The sequence below is a fragment of the Dipteris shenzhenensis genome, chromosome 23 (assembly GCF_047967505.1).
Source record: "Dipteris shenzhenensis isolate YYH24624 ecotype China chromosome 23, Dip_SZ_1.0, whole genome shotgun sequence".
NCBI lineage: Eukaryota > Viridiplantae > Streptophyta > Polypodiopsida > Gleicheniales > Dipteridaceae > Dipteris > Dipteris shenzhenensis.
In genome coordinates, this window is record NC_141618.1 from 23,443,795 (window position 1) to 23,465,493 (window position 21,699).

The window sequence follows — 21,699 nt, forward strand, 5'->3', positions numbered from 1 at the left end:
GTGACCCCCTAGGGCCATTAATTTCCCACATCCAATTTGCCATGTGTCTTGAGTGTGTGCATGCTTGGGCTGTATGCTTGACTTGTGGCGCGTGTGTGTCCCATCTGGAAGCCCCTGGAAGGTCCTGGAGCCCTACCCTATCCTACCCTGCTGTTCTGGGTCTTCATCCCTACCAGGGGAGTCTTTTGGGGAGTGTGGCGGATTTTTGGAGCTCTCCCTTTGCTGGCTGAAGACGTTTTTGAAGATTTCTCCGCGACAGATCTTCTCGTGTTGGTGTTTCTTGCTGCTGGCATGCTCCCTAGGCATGGGCTTCCCCATTCTGGGCCTTTTCTGATGCTTTTCTGGACTTTCTTAGTGACAGAATGCTTCTTTTTCATTGTTTGAGGCCATATTTCTGGATGCCTCTCTCTTGGCTCCTGTCTGGTGCTGTGCGCACTGAATTCTGAGGTTGCTATGGGCTGAAATCCTCAGTTTGGAGGACGATTTCATGGCGGTTTGCTTGCTGATTGCTGGACGACTTTCCTTGTGACTCTTTCTGGTGGTGGAAGGCAGTCAGGGACAGTCTCCTCCTCTCAGAGTCTGCTAGCTGCTGGTCGACCATCTTTTGAGCTGTTTCGAGCTCAAATAGGCTCCATTTGCTGGCCGTACTCTTGTCTTCTTCTTCTGGTGTGTGCATCTGCTACTCTTGCTGAGTTTTGGAAGGTTGGTTGCCCTGCCATTGGCCCGGAAGAGGATTGGGGCACTGGTTGTGATTTGCAGGAAGCAAGGTGGAGTGGAAGAGAGGCCATGAGAAAGGTTGTCTGTAAGGGGAAGAGCTTGGGAGTAGATCGTTAGTTGTAGGAGTTGGCGCAGGGAAAAAGTAGGAGCGAGTTCCAGAATGAAAGCAGAGAGCAAGGACGGGATGGAAGGCTGCGTGCATCCTTCGGGATGAGAATTAGGGAGCGGGTGTTGATGGCTGGAGTGTGGATGGTGGTGCGCAGTAGATGACAGTCTCGAGGGACTGGTTTGGATGCGAAGCGGGCTGGGAAAGCTATGCTCAAATTGGGCTTTGGAAGCTTAAAATGCAAAAGTCCTACCAAAAGTAGGGGTCTGCTTTTTTGGCGTGCAGGCTACTATAAGCCTGGATTATGGCGCTCTTTGTTCAGGCGGCCATCTCGCATGCTCCAGTCCGCAGTCCATGAGTGCGCACAGCTAACCATCCACCCGCCATCACCGGGTATGACCCGTTAGCTCAGGCTGGTTCATCGCAATTCTGAGTTCGGAACAGCCCCCCTCTCATAGCCTTCCAGTTCGCCATCTTGCTGCCCCTCTGCTTCATCGTTCTCCCCCCTAACGAAATCTCCAGGCGGATCGTTGCTTGCAGCCTGCTTTGGGATTCCGCCTTAACTGCTGCCCACTCCTTTCCTCACGATTCTCTTTCCCTTACCTTTGGCTTTCAGAGCTCCTTCACTCCACATCCTTCATGGCAGATTCAGTAGACCCCGAGCTCGCTATGGGTGATTAAGATATGAACTACCATGGGGAAGATGACTAGGGCCTCTACGATGATTTGATTATGAAGTCAGCCTTCAGTGAATTCACCAGTGCTCTTGATGAAAAGTTTGAGCAGGTTAACACGAATCAAACGGGGTTGACACAGCAACTCCAAGGGATTCAGACTACTCACACTTTTGACTAGCACTGTTCAGGCGCTCACGCATGTGGAGGCCATGGCTTCAGTGTTAGGTCCGAACATCACTCTAGATCCTTTTCCTGGAGATTAGAAGTCTCATACCAAGGAGGTTGTTGACACTTGGTTGCACAAGTGGCAAGTATACTTCCAGTTTCACCCTTATCCGGATGACAAGAAAATACAGCTTGCAGCAGGGTTTATGTTAGGAAAGGCTTTATTGTGGTGGTGGAAGGAACTCCGACCCAAGCTTGCAACATCGATAGAATTCGAAGGTGGAGGGTCTTCAGGAAAGAGTTTTTGAAGGAGGAAGATTATGATATCGTAGGCATGCTTAAAGCCCTCGATATGTCCAAGCTGAATCTGACTTTTGAGGTTTATTTTTAGAGGTTTCGGGATTTGCAGACCAGAGCTACAAAGATGGATCTAGTGACCTTGTTAGGTTTCTTTGTGGATGGTTTGCCTGACTCGTAGAAGTTACAGATCAAGAACAACAAGTGTACCACTTTGCAAGAGGCCATGAATTATGCGCGCATATATGATGATACCATGGCCAGTGCAAAGGGAACCACAGTTACCGACACGGGTGGGAAGAATAAGAGGAAGTTCTCCCAGTGTACCACTGGTACCGGGGAGTCGAAGCCTTTCGACAACGCCTGCAAGAAACATTCAACTTAGGTGAATAATGGTCGTGCTCGTTTCCTTCGTACATTGAAGTTAAAGAAAGAGGGACGTTGCTTCATATGTGAGGAGCGGGGCCACACTAGGAATGATTGTCCTAAGCGCAAGAACCAGAAGCAAGTGTTGAGACTAAAGCTCCATGCGGGTCCAAGTACCAAAGCTAAGGGAGCTAATCAAGTTTCGATGACAGATATTTCTGTAAATGTCATTACCTGCCCACTTTCTTGTAGTTGCACTTTAAATAATTTGTTATTTGGTTACCATGATCTTTTCCGAGTTTATGGAGAAGTTAGGGACCAAAGAGTTCACATTCTCTTTGACCCGGGCAACTCTCACAACTTTGTTAATTACAAACGTGTGCAGAAGATGGGGCTGTCCAATGATACCTAGCGATCACATCTATGAGGTGCAGCTTCCAGTTGGGAAGCAGTTTTGGGATCGCAAGATTGAAGCACTTTCTAAAGAATACACAATTGCTCTTACGTGCTATGTCATGCACTTGGAGCATGTGGACTTGTTAATCGGAGTAGAGTGGTTTAAAACCCATGATATTCGGATTGGATGGAAGGAACATACTTTTTTTTTTTTGGATAAGGACACCCAATTTTGTATTCAGTGTGATAATATTCCCTCTTCTCAGGGCCCTATTGTATCTGCGATGCAGCTTTGGATTATATTAAACACTCCTCATTATGATGTGTATCAGTGCGTTTTGATTCCGCTTTCTTCATTTGTTGTCTCTGTTAATAATAAGAATGATTTAAGTGTGTTTGAACACCGTGAATTGAGAACATTGTGAGATGATTTCATGGATGTATTCCCTGCTCAACTGCCGGAAGGTTTACCTCCAGAACGGGCAATAGACCATCGCATAGATTTAGTACTAACCTGGGGCTCAACCTATTAGTGTTCCACCTTATAGGATGAGCTAGCATGAGGAGGATGAGTTAGCTTCACAGCTACAGGATTATTTGAATATGGGCTATGTTCGCCCAAGTAAATCACCTTGTGGAGCACCCATCCTGTTAAGAAAGAAGAAAGATACTTCGTGGAGAATGTGTATAGATTATAAATGATTGAATAAAGTGACAATTAAGAATCGATACCCTCTTCCTCGTTCCGATGATTTGATAGACCGTTTGGTAGGAGCAAAATATTTAACTAAGTTTGCGTTGCGTACGGGTTATCACCAAATCCGTATCTATGCTAAACACATAGATAGAACCGCATTCCGAACTAGGTATGGCCACTACGAGTTTCTCGTATTACCTTTTGGTTTGACCAATGCTCCCGTCACCTTCCAGCAAATGATGAACGATTTGTTTCGAGATTTTTTGGGCAAATTCGTAGTCATGTTCTTAGATGACATCTTAATATATAGCCGAACACTAGAGGATCACATAGGACACCTCTGGATTGTCTTAGTTATTCTAAGACAGCATAAGCTCTATGTCAAGATGAGTAAATGTGTCTTCTTTATGAAGGAGATCATTTACTTAGGACACAAGATTTCTTATGAAGGTATTAGCATTGATCTGGATCGTATCTAGAAGGTTTTAGAATGGCCTATCCCTCAGACTGTGAAACAACTTCGTTCTTTCCTAGGATTCACGGTATTTCTACGGAAGTTTGTATTATTCACACATCACGGCACCCTTGACCAACATATTGAAAGGTCGTGGACGCAGGTCTACCCAGCCGATCTCTTGGAATGATGCATTGAACAAGGCTTTTGAAACCTTGAAGTTAACTATTAAGGAAGCATCCATTCTTGCATTACCCGATCCTACCTGGCCTTATGTTTTAGAGGCCGATGCGAGTGATTTTGCGATTGAGGCAGCTTTATTCCAAGAGGGCAGACCTGTAGCTTTTGAGAGTACAAAGCTAGACGACACCCAATATTGTTGGTCCACACTAGAAAAAGAACTCTATGCAGTTGTGTATGCTCTAAAAGTTTAGAGATACTACTTGTATGGTTCACAGTTTCTTGTATTGACCGATCACCAGTCAATCAAGTATGTGTGTGATGGGTCTGAATTGAGGGGACGGAAGGCTAGATGGGCAGAATTAATGCAAGACTTTGATTTTGAAATACGTTATCGAAAGGGTTCGTTGAATAGTGTGGCAGATGCCTTAAGTCGAGTCAAGTTTGTAAATGCTATGTCATTTACGAAAATATCCTAAGATCTATTTCAATCCTTGAGAGGGCTTTGCGCAACTGATAGCCATGGAACGGCTTGCTGTTCCGGAATGGAAAGATATGTGTGCCCAATGTTTTGGATCTTCGATCCAAGATTCTGTGGGAGTGTCATGATGCTCCTAGTGCTGGACATCTAGGTATACATCGGACTCTGTCTCTTGTGAAGCATACCTTTTATTGGCCTAAGATGCGTGCATTTATAGAAAACTATGTGGTAGGTTGCCGGGTTTGTCAGGTTACTAAGGCAGAATGCCTTAGAAGCGCTGGTTTATTACAGCCATTGCAAATCCTGGGTAATAAATGGGAAAGTATTTCCATGGATTTTATTACCGGTTTGCCAAGAACGTGCAAGGGTCATGACTCCATTTGGGTCATAGTGGACCGTCTGACAAAAATGGCTAGATTCTTACCTACTAGAACAACTATTTCAGCTGTTCAGCTGGCTCACGAGTTTGTGGACCACTTGTTTAAGCTGTATGGTTTGCCCTCTGACATAGTCAGTGACAGGGACTCGAAGTTTACAAGTAACTTTTGGACACTTGTTTTCGAGAAGTTAGAAACTACTCCAAGTATGAGTTCCTCCGATCATGCACAATCTGATGGCAGTATAGAGAAGGTCAACCAATTGGTTGAAGATATGCTTTGGGCATATGTTTCTAAGAGACAGTCTTCATGGGAAGATTATCTACCTATGATAGAATTTGCTTATAAGAGTGCGAAGCATTCGAGTACTGGTGACAGTCCTTTTATGCTTATGTACGGGTTTCAACCTAAGTCACTAGTTATGGTTGGGTTAAAGGGAATCCAAAATGATGTTGCAAAGACATTCTTGCAAGACAGGCAAGAAATGTTACAGTTTGCCAAGGAGTCTATTAGAAGTGCCCAAGATCGGGACAGATTTTATGCTAATAGACATCGTTTACCTAGAGAAATCTCTAAAGGAACGATGGTATATTTGCGAATTCTCAAGGAATCCAAGAGCCTAAGTACTGATTTGGTTCTGAAGTTATCCCCTAGATACTGTGGTCCGTTCAAGGTTATTAAAAGAATTGGACTAGTTGCATATAGACTAGAATTGCCTCCTGATGTTAAAGTACATCCAGTATTTCATGTCAGTAGACTGAAAGAGTTACTGGGTGTGGATGATCAACTTGTGTCTTCTCAAGAGATAATAGAAGTTATAGATTTGACTTTTATTCCACATGAACTTGAGAGTATTCTTGAATTTCGTGAAAGACAGATTCGTAATAGAACTATCACAGAATACAAGATCAAGTGGAAGGATCGTGTTGAAGAGGATTCAACATGGGAGACCTTACAGAACCTCCAGAGGACATTCCCGGGTTTTTAGCGAACTTAGGAGTGAGTTCCTAGAGGAGGGGAAGTGTGTCATGTGCACGGATTGGTATCTGACATGTACTGGGTACACAAGTCTAGCTCAGGTAGCTTGGGGAGGCTTTAGAGCTAGGCAGGCTTGATTCTCGGGTTGAGTGGCAAGGGTACGAACCAGTTAGAGGTCTTCGCTATTTTTGACGCTTGGGGCCCGAGTCTATATAAGGGGCCGAGAGGTTCAGTTTTCAGGGAGCCGATGGGAGCAAGTCTCGTTCCCAGGTGCTAAGTCTGATCCTGGATTGAGTTGCGGACGTGCGCTTGCATCATAGCGTAGCCCAAGGCCCAGCAGCAGATCCCAGGCTTCATAGTGCCACCTGGTTGTATGGGACACCATGTTGGATAGGATCTGGTTGGGAGTTCGTGCCAGTAGCTCAACTTGTGGCTCGGAGGGGACATCTCCTGATTCGGGATCGCATCCTGTAGATGTCATGGTTGGGTGGTGAGCAGCTTGCTCAGTTTCTTCACGTTTGGTGTGTTCTTGTGTTTGCTTGCAGGTTAGAGGTTTTAGGAGTGCTGGGGTCGCGTCAGCTCACCACCGTCATAACTGAGTGGCATTTTCTGTTTTGAGTTCTTCCATGGCTTTGCAAGTCCCCTTTGTGTCTTTGAACTCAATTCCCAAAGCATATACCTTGTTTTGGAGTTTGTTTCTTTCAGATATCCACTCAGCTTTTTCCTTCGCTCATTCTTCTCTTTTGGCCTTTCTTTTCTCCATTCTTCTTGTATTTCCCCCCTTGTTGCTTCACTTCATCTAGTTTCTTGTCTACATGTCCTTTCTCTATTAGGAGGGCTATATTTGTAGCTTCTAGATTGTCAAGTTTCTTAATCAATGTAGGCATACCTTGTGGAGGCTTGTGAGGACATTAGATGTAGCATTATGGGTTGTTTCTGTCGAGTAAGCTGTTATGGGTTGTTCCTGCCATGTGTGTGTGTGTGAGAGAGAGAGAGAGAGAGAGAGAGATAGATCTATAAACGTCTGCAGAAGGCCTCACGGGTCTATGAGACAAAATACCAGCACCAAAAAGTGACTTACGACATCTGGATAGCCAGAGAATCGAGGGGGTGGACTAGGCCAACTCCTCCCGATTTATTATAGAGCGTAGCTACATTCTAACACTATCATAAAGTGGTCTTTATATCAATTTAAGACTGAGAGTCTTTGGGTTTGGATTTGAAGTCCCTTATCAATGCTTTCCCATCTCGATAAACCGTCCATTTGCCTGCCTTGCATGCTTCCTTTACCTTGGTGAGTTCACTGTTTCTTTGTTTGAGCTGGAGCGGAGTGAGCTCCTCAGATATCCAAATCTTTGTACCCTTCAACTTATGTGTTTGTGTGAGAATTTTGATTCTTGCTACCTTCCCTCTGCAGTAGATCTGTGCTTGTGTGCTAGTTTGACAAACGTTGTGGATATCATTATCATCCCATTCGATTTGCGGTACTTCTTAAGGCATATGATTATGTCCTCAATGCTTTTCTGCTCATCATCATGAAGGCAGCCTTCTTTCAGTCCCCCAATGCGTAAGATCATCTTATTTCGTGCTATAGCTTCTTGCTCTTTTACTTCCACATAAAGGTCAGCTCTATTGACTTTGTTACTGGCGTCAGCAGCTATTGAGAGAGAGAGAGAGAGAGAGAGAGAGAGAGAGATGATAAGTTTGATAATTGAAGTCCACGTGCGACCCTTCAGGATCTATGGGACTGGCGATCACTATTAGCCAATAGGGATCCCTTACGTCCAATGAAAGAAATTACAAACTTGTTATGCAGTGACTACTTGTCGGGCTAGCTTGTTGTGCTAGTTCTAGTACCTTGTTGTGGTGTTCCAAAACCTGTTTTAAGTAGCTTCCTAGCTTTTGGGCTGGCTGCTCCAGCAGAATTTTCAAATTATTTCTGCTCTCCCTACAACCTTCTCTAATGTGTGTGTAGGCTCTACCTCTCAGGAGTACACGCTGCTCATTTTTCACCTCCTTGTGCGGCGGATTTTGCATGTTCTTTCTTCTTTGGGGATTCTGGGTCTTGCCCACCTACCCCTCTCCACCTCTAGATCATGTGAACTGGTCCTGATTTGCAGATTGTATGAAAGTCAGAGAGAGAGAGAGAGAGAGAGAGAGAGAGAGAGAGAGAGAGAGAGAGTCATTCCAGCTCATTCTTATGGTTATGCATGTAGAGTCCTAAGAAGGTGAATCTTGTAGCAGCACTAGTTCGAGGAATGCGAGTTGAGGATGCTCTTTTACAGTTGGCAGTTTTGCAAAAGAGAGCTGCAAAAACAGTAAAACGGGTAAATACCTTTTGCTAAGGTTGCAATTATATTTTTGTTTTTGAATTCTAGAATGTAGATTGCAATATCTATCGCAGCAAGAAATGCTATGCACCTTAACTTAATAACTTTATGTTTGTTCTCATAAAAGTTTCTTTTTAAAGCAGCACAGTTAGTGATCCATATCGAGAAAAACACACTCAAATGTGCTATTTCACTCATGCATGAAAAAAAGGGGGACAAAGGAAATATGGAGTTTTTTTTCTCATCAAAGTTTAGTTACCCACTGGGTATTATTGGAGTTTTTGTTAGGGACAGTGTGAAAGTGATGTGGGTGTGTTTCTTTTTTCCAGCTGTGTGTAGAGTTCGTAAGAAATGCCTTTGCTTAGTTTACATGACTTTTGCTAGCCTTTGGAATGGTCGAGTCTATTAATTTCTTAAAAGAGTGATTTAACTCTTGATGTGAGTCTATACAAACGTAGATGGATCTATTTTTATTGATGATGTGAGTGTAATTGTTATTGCGACTAAGTCACACTATGCATGGTGAAGTTTATGGTGCAAATCTTTGTCAGTAGTACCTGGAGGTCAAACACAATTTTTGTTTCTTCTTGGTAAGTTTTGGGAATCAATGTGGGCTTTCTTAAAATGAAAATAATACAATCAGCTTGTTAATCACCAGGTGACTCTGGAGCTATGCACAAGTTACGCATATGGTCAAATCACATTGCTTACCACCTTGGCAAGGGCTACTTATAAAATCCTTAATGTCTAACTAATAACCCGAGTAACTGGACAACCGCATACAATAGCAAGAGTACACTCTTTATTCATGCCCAGATGCACAACGAGTTGTCTCAAAAGATGACTAAGCTCAAATTTTTTGGAAAAGTGACTGATGGGGTCAGTTCATTAAGTCATCCCTGGGGGTGATCAGATATTTAAGATTATTACATGGTTCTTGGAGTGGCAGGTTAAACCTGAAAGTATAGGTAGACCATGTCAGTGGTAGGGTCGGAGATTTCTAAGGGTGCACCTGAGGTTGCATACCCCTTCATACATCCTCCCTTGGTTAAGGGGATGCTTGTCACATGGCAGCATTGTATTAGTCTATATTAGGTGGCTTTGCCACATAGCACATGGACACTCCACCTACTCTAGGGAACCAATCAAGTATGTCTCATGAGCTTGGCCCTGACTTGAGTGACCTCGTGTACAAAGAGTGCAACACACCGCTGAATTGGGTAGTCAATGACTTGACTCATGTCGATAAACACCCTGGTGAAAAGGAAATGGTAGTTCCCTTTGATCTCGATTCTGAGTAGTATCGCGAGAATCACAGCAATGCTTCTTGGTCTCCACCTCTTATGTGTCGTATAGTGTGTAAGCTCTTCTATGTTGTGAGTGGCTGGTCTCTGTGCTATACGGCCCATGAGTGAAGATCGCTAAACTCCTTTGATCCGGATGAGCTGGAGAGGGGTTTGAATTTATCTAAAAAGGCAATGCTGGCGACCTTGGATTTCATAGTACATTAGAGATCTTAAAGCAGAGTGCTCCTTTTACTCAATCTCCTATAGAGCTCAGAGTGTGCAGATGCATCCCTCTCTAGGTATATGCCCTTAGCTTGCCCAATCTCTATATGTAATCGGTGGTAAAAGCCATGGAATTGCCTGACCATGATCCTCAAGGATTGGGGGAGGTGGATTTGTGTATAGCTTGGTGGGTCGATGAATCTCTCCTTGAAATTTGTAGACAGCGATCTCTATAGAAGTTGTGCTTCACAAGAAGCTAGCTAGGTGTTGACCAGGTCCTGTATGTGTAGCTGTACGAGATCCTCCCGAATGACCTTGTTTGCCTTTGGATAGGCAAGCGATAGAGGGGACCTAATGCTATACTGAAAGGAGGTAGTCTACCATGTGGACTTCAAGACTTGCAAACCATGGGAAAGCAAACCATCTGCATATATGGGCATGCCAACACCTTTGATCAGCCTCAACTGCTAATGACATGGATTGTATAAGGCCAGCCATGGTAACCTATCCCAAACTCAGCCATGATGATTTGGTGAGGGACCAACGGGTTTCTGTGGATCATCTGTGCCAATAAGAGAACCTGGAGCCTCTGCACCTAAGCTTTGTTCACCTTTGATAGATCAGGGCTGTAGCATGGGCTGCTCTTCGGGAACTCCAAAGGGCGGTGAATAATAACCAGAAAATGCCATAATTCAGCCGCTTAGAGAAATAACAACAGCCAACCAGAAAATAATAACAGCCAACAAATAATCAGAGAATAAACACAAGGAGCTAGATCACCCCCGTTGTGAAGCCGGACACTAGATTGGCCCTAAACTTAGTGCCCCTTTCGGTATTTCTTTGTCTTTTATTCACAAGGCATGCAAATACAAGAATTGCACCGCAGTCCATCACTCCACAGATAGCCAACTGAATAATCTGTTCACAGGCACTTCCGTCCCGCTCTGCAATCACAGAAAAGGCATCCCAGTCCAGTGCAACATTCCATGGCAGCCCTTCTTTTGAATCTGGCTGAGGGTTCTAACCTGGCAGCTCTGATACCCACTAGGGGAGTCCTGGCAGGAGAGAAATCAGTCCAATCTGTCTTGGTAGCTCTGAATACCCATCAAGGGAGTCCTAGCAAGATAGAAGCCAGCAAAACAACCATAACTGGCTGTTCCTGGCAAACAGAAAGGCCAGCTGCACAAAGTGAAAGGAAACGAGATGTCCATGAGAGGATAAAGCATCTTGTATGTTTGAGCATGTATGTCAAATGTTTGTGAAAGGATACCTGGTTGTGTTTTTGAACTAATTGAGGCTTTGGCTTCCACTTGCTTTGAGACTTTTGCTACAGGTTCTGATGGAACAAAACAAAAAGTTCCGTGCAAATAGAGACGTTCGCTTTGTTTCAAGGGGGGGTCTATCACGGGAACGTGAATTTCTAAGCTTTAGGAATTTACGGTGACTGCCCTAGCCTCCAACTGATTAAAACTGTTCAAAGGACACTTCATTGTAATTAATTCCATGCGCCAAGGCAAGGGACTGAAGGTTAGAGAGGGGTGAAAATCCATTTCACTCAAAATAGCTCCAGGAGCCACATTTGGCTAGCTGGCTTGAAAAGCAAGCAGAAAAGTCGGAATTTGCTTTCACGGCTGTTTTTTGGACCACAGGAAAAACAGGGACAGGCAAGTCACAAGATGGGAAACTGCTCCAGGGCTATTCTATCACATCGACTTGCTGATTTTTGACTACTAGGGCAGTCTGTGCGCTGTTGGTCGGCTGCCAGAGCTGCCAGAAGCTCAAAAACGAAATTCGTTTTTGTGCCAGGAGCCTCCAGATCAGTTCGTTTTTGCTGCATGCCTATTCGTGCCTTCTGAGAGGCCCAAATCTGATTCGCACTTCTTCCAGGAGCCTTCCAAGCCAAGCGCCTATCAAAATCGCACTTTTCCAGGCAGTTTGGAGCTTCCAAGCAACTTGATTTGCTTCCAAACTTGGCAATTCTCTTCCAGCAGGTTTTCCAAGGTTGCTTTTGCTGATTTTCACCTGCCAGGGTGCCAAATATCTTGCCAAGGAATTTCATTTTTCCATGTTTGCTGATTTCCCAGGGTTTCCCGAGCTTTCCGATCGGTTGATTGCTTTTCACGAGCTTTCCAACTACCTCAAAAGCTTCAGCCCAGAGCACGAGGTACATCAAGAGTATTTGCAAGCACTCAATGCATGCATACATACTATCAATGAGTACCTTCTCTTTTTTTGTATGGCCATCTTGCAGGACCCATATATGTTCCTCTCGATGTACTACCCACTTTCATATGGCCATCTCTCAAGACCCTCAACTAGTGGTACATCATAAGTATACACAAAAACACTTCATGCATGTAGACAAACATCCCATGCATGCTTTTCACACATTTTCCTTTTAAGATAAACAAGATATACATGCAATACATGATTTGGTAGAGCTGCAGGTAACCAACTCATATACCATGTACATATATTCTGACAGTGACTAGTACACTGATGTAGAAGTCCTGCGGCATATATACCGTTAGCAAGTAGTACCTTGGGTGAGGCATACAGTGTCACCAAGCGACCTCTAGATAACCAAAGCATTCGTACCAAGGGAGTGGAGGTGCTCCCCCCTCTTGAGCATCAGGCAATGCTCGAGACACACGCTTTGCTGAGCTTGAATGAGCCCCAACTGAAGTCGGCTCAAACTGAAAAGTACAGCTGCATCAATTGAGGTGAATCTGCCAATTCACCCTCCTCCATCCATATCACATCTGAATAGTGACGGGAAATCTCTTATCAATATCTCTCTCAAGAGGTGAGGCCTGTGGTTGCTAAGAGAATTCAGCCAAGAGAATTCAGTCAAGATGTTGTGCAATGAAAGCACAAGATGTGCCAAAGCATATGCCTCAGGAGAAACAGCTAGAGACAGAGGAATAGGACAAGATCTTGATTCAAGAACAATTATTGGCACACACAGTGGTTACACAAAAGCAAAGAGGCAAGGTCTCAAAACTTGTCAGGCATACAAGATTGATTTCTCCAGTGTGAAATTGCACCTTCTTCCTTTAGATAAATGCACAAGGTATATGCAACTGAATTGACATGGGGAACAGGCAGCAGCCCTACCTGTGATTGTCATGACCTTACCCCTGCTGCCTGCATTTGTCAGATGGTTGGTAGCAAATTTAATCTGTTCACAGGCACTTCTGTCCTGCTCTATAATCACAGAAAAGGCATCCGAGTCCAGTGCATCATTCCATGGCAGCCCTTCTTCCGAATCTGGCTGAGGGTTCTAACCTGGCAGCTCTGATACCCACTAGGGGAGTCTTTACAGGAGAGAAATCAGCCCAATCTGTCTTGGTAGCTCTGAATACCCGTCAAGGGAGTCCTAGCAAGACAGAAGCCAGCAAAACATTTAGTTGGCTATCGGTGGACTGATGCACTGCGGTGCAATTCTTGTATTTGCATGCCTTCTGAATAAAAGATAAAGAAATACCGAAAGGGGCGCTAAGTTTAGGGCCAATCTAGTGTCCGGCTTCACAACGGGGGCAGTCTATGTGATTATTTGTTGGCTGTTATTATTTTCTGGTTGGCTGTAATAATTCTCTAACGGCTGAAATTATGGTATGTTCTGGTTATTAATTGTTCACCACCCTTTGGAGTTCCCGAAGGCCGGTTACAATGGCTCCGTTGCCGGGACATCACCAACTTTCTCAAGGGGGTGAGACCTGTGGTTGTTGTGGATGATGCTGGGATCAGAGAACCACACCTGGCTGTTCCTGGAAAACAGAAAGCCCCGGAAACCTTGGGAAATCAGCAGACATGGAAAAACGAAATTTCCTAGCAAGGTCTTTGGCACCCTGATTGATGAAAATCAGCAAAAGCCACCCTGGAAAACCTGCTGGAAGAGAATTGCCAAGTCTGGAAGCAAATCGAGTTGCCGGGAAGCTCCAAACTACGTGGGAAAGTGTGATTTTGATAGGCGCCTGGTCTAGAAGGCTCCTGGAAGAAGTGCGAATCAGATTTGGGCCTCTGGGAAGGCATGAACAGTAGGCATGCAGCAAAAACGAACTGATCTGGAGGCTCTTGGCACAAAATTCGCTTCTGGCAGCCTTCGCAGTTCGTTTTTGAGCTTCTGGCAGCCTTGGCAGCCCACCAACAGCCCACAGACTGCCTTGGTAGTCCAAAATCGCAAGGCGATGTGATAGAATAGCCCTGGAGCACTTCCCAGCCTGTGACTTGCCTGTCCCTATTCTTTTGTGGTCCAAAAAATAGCCGTAAAAGCAAATTTCGACTTCTCTACTTGCTTTTCCTTGCCTTGGGCAATGGAATTAATTGCACCAAGTGTCCTTTGAATTGTTTTAATTAGTTGGAGGCTATGGAAGTCACCTTAAATTCCTAAAGCTTAGAAATTCACATCCTTGTCAAGGGTTATGCCTCGTCCTTGGCGGTCTCTGAGAAGGACTGAAATAGACCGGACCTCAATTGTGCGTGATGTGGTCACTCTCCCCCTGCCGCATGTGGAATGTGTGCCTCTCGTCTGGCAGCATCTTGGCGATAACTCCCACTGCCAATCCATGATGCTCTCATCTCATCAAGCTCCTCTCCCTCTTCCTCCCTCGTAGCTGACTCAGCTACATAGAAGTTTGTAACATGTATCTGTGCTCGGTCGATCTCGGTGACACGTGGCATCACTTCCTACTGCTCTTTGATTTGTCGCATCAGTATGTCTCTGTGTCGTCACATCTCAATCAGATAGAGCCCAACACAAACATGGTTGGGATAATGGATGAGCCGTGTAAGCGGATCAAAGCCATGCCCCTTCTGAAAGAGGTAGTGGTATCGCCCTCGGATCTCATAGTAAACTTGGTAGTCACATAGAAAGTGCTCCTCTGTCTTGACCTCCCCCATCAGCCATAGTCTGCAGATCCTCCTCTCTCTGGGTATGCCTGTAGCTCTCCCTGCCTCAATCCTGAGCAGATGTGACGAGACTCGCAACTGTTCGATGGCAATCCTTAGTGCATGCGAGGCTCTCCTATCGTCGAGATATTGAGGTCTGATGGTGGTGGTCATGGTAGAAGTGGATCTTGGTGGGAAACTCCTCTCCTCCCCAAGCCCTAGATGTATGAAGCTGGAGGAGGTGCAACTGTATGATACTGTTGATCTTATCTCGACGGGTGGTGCATCCATGCTGTACTGAAAGGGGGGAAGTCTATCCATCTAAATGCCGTGACTACCAAACCATGTGGATACCTGTCCGTACCGTGTTGTATCAACACGGCTCTCTGCTAGTCGCCTAGAGGACTCCAATGCCAGCTTCGGTAATCTCCATTGGGGTAGGTTCCAGACTCTATGGAGGAATGTACTGTCTGAAAGATGGCATCAACTTGGAGAGGGGTCATGGCGAACGCTGCCTATATGGCGAACTCTACCTATATAATCTGATGGAGAGAGAGAGAGATTTTGTAGTATATGTGCACGTATGTAGGTGGCGAGAGAGAGATGTGTGTAACGTCTTTGCGCTTTATTAGGACTCGATCATTCTAATCCTATTATGGATTCGGTACATCATTTTTTGTGCTATGTTATATCATGTGAAATGATGGGTCAAAATTGTTTAGGACTTGGCCCTTGGCTTATTCTTTTTCTTGAAGCCCATGGCTTATTTTCTTTCTTGAAGTCCATGGCTTGTATATAAACCATGGTTTGAATGGAGACTAGGTATGTTGTTCATTCAGGCAGGTCATACAAGGCCTTTTCCATGCTTGACACCCTTTGCTTTGGTTGATTCTTTAATATTAAGACTAGCCGCATGAAGTAGATGGATGAGGCATAATATTTTTGGCAAGCTTTGATTCACAAAAGACAAGATGACAACTTTCTTGTATTCATGACGTTGCTTACTGCTCAACGATTTTCCTTATGATGTGGATGCAGGTTGTAGCAAATGCTCGTGCTAATGCAACTCATAATCATGGCTTGAATGGCAGTCGCCTATTTGTTGGTATGATCTCTTGGCATGGAATGAACATTGCTTTTATCTATTTCCTAATCATTTCAACCAAAGATGGAAGGATATCAAAACACATACAGCCTTGAGTACCTTAAATCACATGCATGTCTCCCTCCATATTTTTGTCTAGTTTGTGGCACCATTGGTGTAAGCTTGTTTAGCTGTGTATTTACCCAAATCTTTGCTCTCTTTTACTAAGAGTTTGTTGGGTCTGTCTGCTTCTCGTCTACCCACAAGAGTAATTGAAGCTTAGCATGTACGTATGTATAAATAATATGTATGTGTATGGACCAGTGATAGTAATAACTATATTTGGATAAATAATATAATGAGTATTTATGGATTGATTCGTCTCCCCCGTGACGCCGCGTCGCCCTTGGCTGCCCCGTTGCCTCCGCCCCGTCCGTCCCCTCTGCACTCCCCTGCCCTCCTCGTCGCCCCTTCTGCTCCCGTCGCCCTTCTTGCGCCCGTTGCCGTGCCACCTCCCTGCCCGTTGTCTCCCCGTCCGCCTCGTTGCTTCCCCGCCCGCTTGCTGCGCCTCCCGCCACCTTGCTTCCCTTCGCCTCCGCCTTCTCTGCCTCCACCTCAGATTCGGTGATTATGAGTTCTTTGTGTTACCATTGGACTCACTAATGCAGCAACAGTTTTTGAGCAAATGTTGAACGATTTATATTGTCCACATCTGGGAAAGTTTGTAGTGGTCTTTCTTGATGACATCTTGATCTATAGCAAGACTCTCTTTGAGCATGGACGCCATCTGCGGATAGTATTATCCATACTTAGAAAAGAGAAGCTCTATGCTAAGGAAAGCAAATGCGAGTTCTGAAACAGGAGCTCACATATCGAGGACATGTCATTTTGGTAAATGGAGTTTGTATTGATTGTGTGAAAGTCCGAAAATCATGTGAGTTTTCCATTTTGAGAACGATTACCGAGGTCAAATTCTTTGTAGGATTTGTGGACTTCTAGGCTCACATATGGAATTATGCCATGATTATATTATCCCTGTCAGACATGTCTAAAGGGATGGAGAAGGGTAAATATAAAAGTATTGACCCATTGTGTGGATAGAAAAGCAATTAAAACATGCTGTTACAACAGGCCCTTTGCTACAGATAATTGGTCCTAGTAAATCATTTGTGGTCGAAATGGATGCTAGTGACTATGCTATTGGAGCAGCATTTGTTAGATTAGTAGAGAGTAAAAAGCTAATTGAGCCACAGTATGCGTGGCCAACACATGAAAAGGAGCTGTATGCTGGTCGTTGAAAAACTGGGGACATTATTTGTATAGCTTTACTTTTCTGGTCTACATGGATAACTCTTCTCTGAAGTATTTGTGCAACTCCTCTGATCTAAGGGGCAGGAAAGCTTTGTGGTCGGGATTGATGCCGGAGTTTGACTTGGTGGTCCGTTATGAAAGGATTCTACCAATAAGGTAGCTGATGCCTCGAGCAACTTTGGTAATGTGAATCAACTTTGCTTGACGGAGATCCATTTAGACCTGTATGACTCTCTCATGGGCCTTTATCTGGAAGATGAATTCTTCCAATGTGTCTGGGATAAAGTACTAGCTGGAAATACCCCTCTTGATAAGAAATTACTAGATTATTCCATTCAGAAAGGTCTGCTTTTTCAAAAAGGTAAGCTCTGTGTACTTGGGGTCAGAGATATGAGGCGTCATATCTTGTTCGAATGCCATGACAGTCGCAGTGTGGGTCGTTGGGGTACAAAGAACTTTGGATCTAGTCAAAAGAACCTTCTTTTTTTGCCTTAGCTAAGGTTGATGTCGAACTATATGCTCGAAATGGTCAACAATGCCAAGTCAATAATGATGAGCGTGTAAGATGAGGTGGATTGTGTATCCTTTGGAATTACCCGAGGACAAATGGCACATAATTTCCATGGATTTTGTGGTAGGCTTGCCACAAACCTCTCGTGGGTAGGATGCAATTTGGGTAATTGTTGACTTGGCTAGATTCATTCCTACAAGAAAGAGTATTACAGCTACCCAGATTTGCTCATTTGTTTGTTGATTAGCTGTTTAGCATGTATGGCTTGCTGGCTGAATAGTAAATGACACAGATGCTTTTATTTGGCATTTCCGACGAGCTGTGTTCCAAAAATTGGATACTCAGATCATTATGAGTTCGGTCGATCATTCAGTCGAAATAAAGTTTTAATAATTTTAGCATTAAATCTAATAGAGCAAAACCAAAAAAGGTCTCTAGTATGATAGTCAAAGAACTCGGTAGTGTTTGGGTGCATCTGGCCTTTCTCATCAGTAGGGTGAAAGAAGAATTGGGTATTGGAGAAAAAGATCTGTTCACTTACGTATCCCATGAACCAAAATGCCTTATAACAAGTTAACTCATGCAAAAGGTTTTGAGTTGTGATTTCTCAGTTTCTGTGTTTTTTTTCTACTTTCGAGGACATTTATATGCACCATCAGCATAAAATCTGATTTCATAGTTTGTTCTCTGCAGCTGAAGCATTTGTTGGGAAAGGAAAGTACTTGAAACGGATATCTTACCATGCAAAGGGTAGGTCTGGAATAATGCATCATCCTAGCTGCAGACTCACTGTAATTGTGAAAGAGATGACTCCGGAGCAAGAGGCCGAAGTCGCAAGATATAAAACCATGACTTTCAGAGAGCGCGCTCAAGTCAGAAGCAAATTGGTGCCCCCTCACAGATTGATTGAAACTTCGTGGCAGTGGCATAGGGCACCTAAAGAAGCTTCCAGCCTTGTAGAAGCCATCTAGTGATTCCTGGAAATGAGCCAGTTATGAATGTGGAAAGAACTAATGATATTCAAAGTGGCGGTGCATTCTTTTCTCTATATGTGAAAAGTATGACACCAACCCTCACAAATTTTTTCTTGCTGCCACCTAAATTTGCAGAATTGACCAGGACTTTAGTATGGTTCCTTTCCAAGTTGCTTGATGGCCTGGATAACACATCCATGATGCCAGAATTAACCCAAGTTGCTTCATGGCCGGGATAACACATCCACCATGCCAGAATTAACAACTCCCCCCCCCCCCCCCCCTGGCCCCCCCCCCCCCCCTTCCCCTTTATCTCACTCCTCTCTGTCTGTCAATATGATAGTCAGATGAACGGTGGCCATCTTGGTAGCTGGAGCATTAGAGGAATCGTCTCTTTGGATCACTAGTTCAATGCCTGTGGGGAAGGTTTTCCAGCCTATGCATGTGTTGGTCACACTGTACGCCTTGAGCGTGCACTGTGTTGATGCCAATTTTACTGGGAATGTAATGCAGTTCATGTGTCCAGATTCTTTCTTCAGTATACTAAACTGCGTATGTGATTTTTGAATTTGGGGGAAGAGGTACTCTGAGCAAGTTTCGATGATTTTTGGTTTGGATTAAAGCTGTCTGAGGGTTTCATTGAATGTGCTTGTCTTGTAAGGACTGGTTATGGAAATTTGGTGGTGATGTTTGGTTTTAAACTGAATGTGGCATAAAGAATTGTCTAATGTCATGAATTGTACATGGTCTGGTAAAGTGCTTACTCTAATTCCCAAGGCTGTTTTAGCCTCTCGTTGGTTTCAGCTTAGACAAGCACGAGTGACTAGCATGTGATGGCTTTCAACATGTGAAATCAAGTTTTTGAAGCATTTGTTGGAACATTGACGGAAGTATCAATTTGATAACTATTATGTGACCAGACTGCATTTTCTGTTAGGTTGAATGTATAAGTAATTTGAGACTTATTTGCATGTATTGAATTAAACATTGATGTCCTGATGCCTTTCCAGAAGCTGAGTGACACATTACTAGAAAGATTTGCACATAATTAGGCTAGCTTGGCTTAAAATGAAGATGCGTGTGATGTTAAGTTCCTGCTGCCAAAGACATAGACACGCCAACTTGTGTGCCATCCATGCAAAGCGCGCCATAGTCATGGACAAGGACATGGCTCTGGCAAAGCGGCTATAAAGTGACCCAAGTTTGAAGCCCTAGATTCTCTTGCAGCCCACTCTTAGGACTTAGACCACCCCCTGCCCTTGAAGGCACTATCTTGTATCTAAGGCCCAAGGATCGATTTTTTAAAATAAATATATCAACATTCTCTCTCTCGCATTGTTGTATATTTTCCATTTCAATGCTTGCAGTCAATGATCATTTTAAGTTAAGTTTTGAATTCTGTCAAATCTCAAAGGAATTTCATTGTTGCGCAAAAGGGAAAAGTGTCCAGCACGTCGCGAGGACCTTAGAAAGCCCAAAACCTGCCATGGTGCAAATTTGGCAATGACAAGGGAAAAGTGTCTAGCACTGACTTGCCAAATTCACGCCATGGTGGGTTTCGGGCTTTCTGGGGTCCTGGCGATATGCCGGACACTTTTCCCTTCTGCGCGATGGTGAAATTCCTTCGGGATTTGACAGAAATGAACTCTTGATACCCAGAATTGGTGAAAATGATACTAAATTGGTTAGAAATTTCTTAAATTAACACATTAAAATGATGGAGAAAATATATCATCAACGACTTAAACAAAATACAATATAATTCATGACGAGCAATTATAACTTAAAACAAATAATAAAGACATGTAGTCATGTATCCATTGAAATATCCATTTAAATATATGTTTATATATACAAAAGGCCTCACAGGCTATCTTTCTTATAAATCTAGCCACAACAGCATTAACATCCTGCTCTCCTGCTACCAAAGACATAGACGTTGCCTGTTAAGTTCCCACATTGGAGTTTTCATGTATCCCTATAGAGTGTTTCTTTTTATGTATTTTTAAAGTTCTGTATTGTAATCCAATACATATTTTCTCCTTATTAAAAAAGAAAAAGATAAAATGAAAAGAAACAAATGGCCAAATCATAAGAGGGGTTGGTCAGACACAAAAAAAGGACCTAACCACAAAAAAAGGGTGATGAACCCCAAATGGCTTTTCTAAGGAGAAAACCTTTTAGCCCAAAACCTTAACTACACACTTTTTGGTCAGATCTTTCCGCTTACCTTCATAGGCCAACCTTGCAGCATGAAGCAAAGTTTTGATCAAATCTTTGATTGTATCCCCAACCAATCTAGGACTATGATAATTCGCATGGGAGGCTTTCCCCTTTTAAAAATATAGGCTTGACAAAGGAACTCTATGATGCTCGTTAACAACTTAAGGATGAGAAGGTCAAGCTGGTCGGCTGGCCACGCCTGGAGATGTTGAATCTCAACACCCCCTCTCAGCTCCAGGGTGTGGCACAAGACCCAGAGAGCTGGTATGACGTTGGAGAAGGGGAGGAGAAACAGATTTGGTAAATATGTCGGCGATGTTGTCGGAAGTGGTGCTGAAGAGGAGCACAATGGTACCGTCAAGAACCTTCTCTCGCGTGTAGTGGTACTGAATTTCAATGTGTTTTGTCCGAGCATGAAAGACCGGATTGCGAGCAAGGGCAATACAGCTTTGATTGTCACAAAAAAGTGTGGTAGAAGTGGATTGCTGAAAACCACAATCGAGAAGAAGGCGCCGAAGCCACACAGCCTCACAGGTGGCACTACACATAGCCCGATACTCAGCCTCGGTGAAAGATAGGGCGACCGTGGGTTGGCGTTTACTGGACCAGGAGATAGCCAAAGAGCCAAAGGAGAAAACATAGCCCGTGGTAGAGCGGCGAGAATCGGGGTCGCCAGCCCAATCGGAGTCACTCCAGGAGATAATGCGGCGGCGAGGATCATAGAGGCGATAGCCAGTGGAGACGGAGTTGTAGCCTACGAACAAGAGCTTGTGGGACAGAAAATAGATCCAAGAGTAGCGACTGAAATCATCGACAAGGAGCATGTAGTACGAGGCTCCCCCAAGGGACATAATCTGCATAGGGCCACATAGGTCGAGGTGAACAAGACCAAGCGGAACAGTGGCACGACGAGAGGCATGATGAGCGAACGGCTCGCGATGTTGTTTGCCCAATATGCAAGAGGGACAGAGACCTTG

General features: G+C 44.1%; 1 protein-coding gene across 2 annotated transcripts in view; it reads left to right on the forward strand.

Annotated features, from left to right (window-relative positions):
* Nucleotides 1–19,143, forward strand: part of LOC147887134 (uncharacterized) — a 38,114-nt gene extending 18,971 nt beyond the window's left edge. For both annotated transcript variants that reach the window (XM_087394578.1, XM_087394577.1), the window contains 3 exons: nt 8,108–8,218; nt 15,658–15,724; nt 18,219–19,143. In XM_087394578.1, coding sequence (XP_087250704.1) covers nt 8,108–8,218; nt 15,658–15,724; nt 18,219–18,496 — 456 coding nt within the window. In that variant the 3' untranslated portion in view covers nt 18,497–19,143. The remainder of the gene's footprint in view (nt 1–8,107; nt 8,219–15,657; nt 15,725–18,218) is intronic.
* Nucleotides 19,144–21,699: the final 2,556 nt, after the last annotated feature.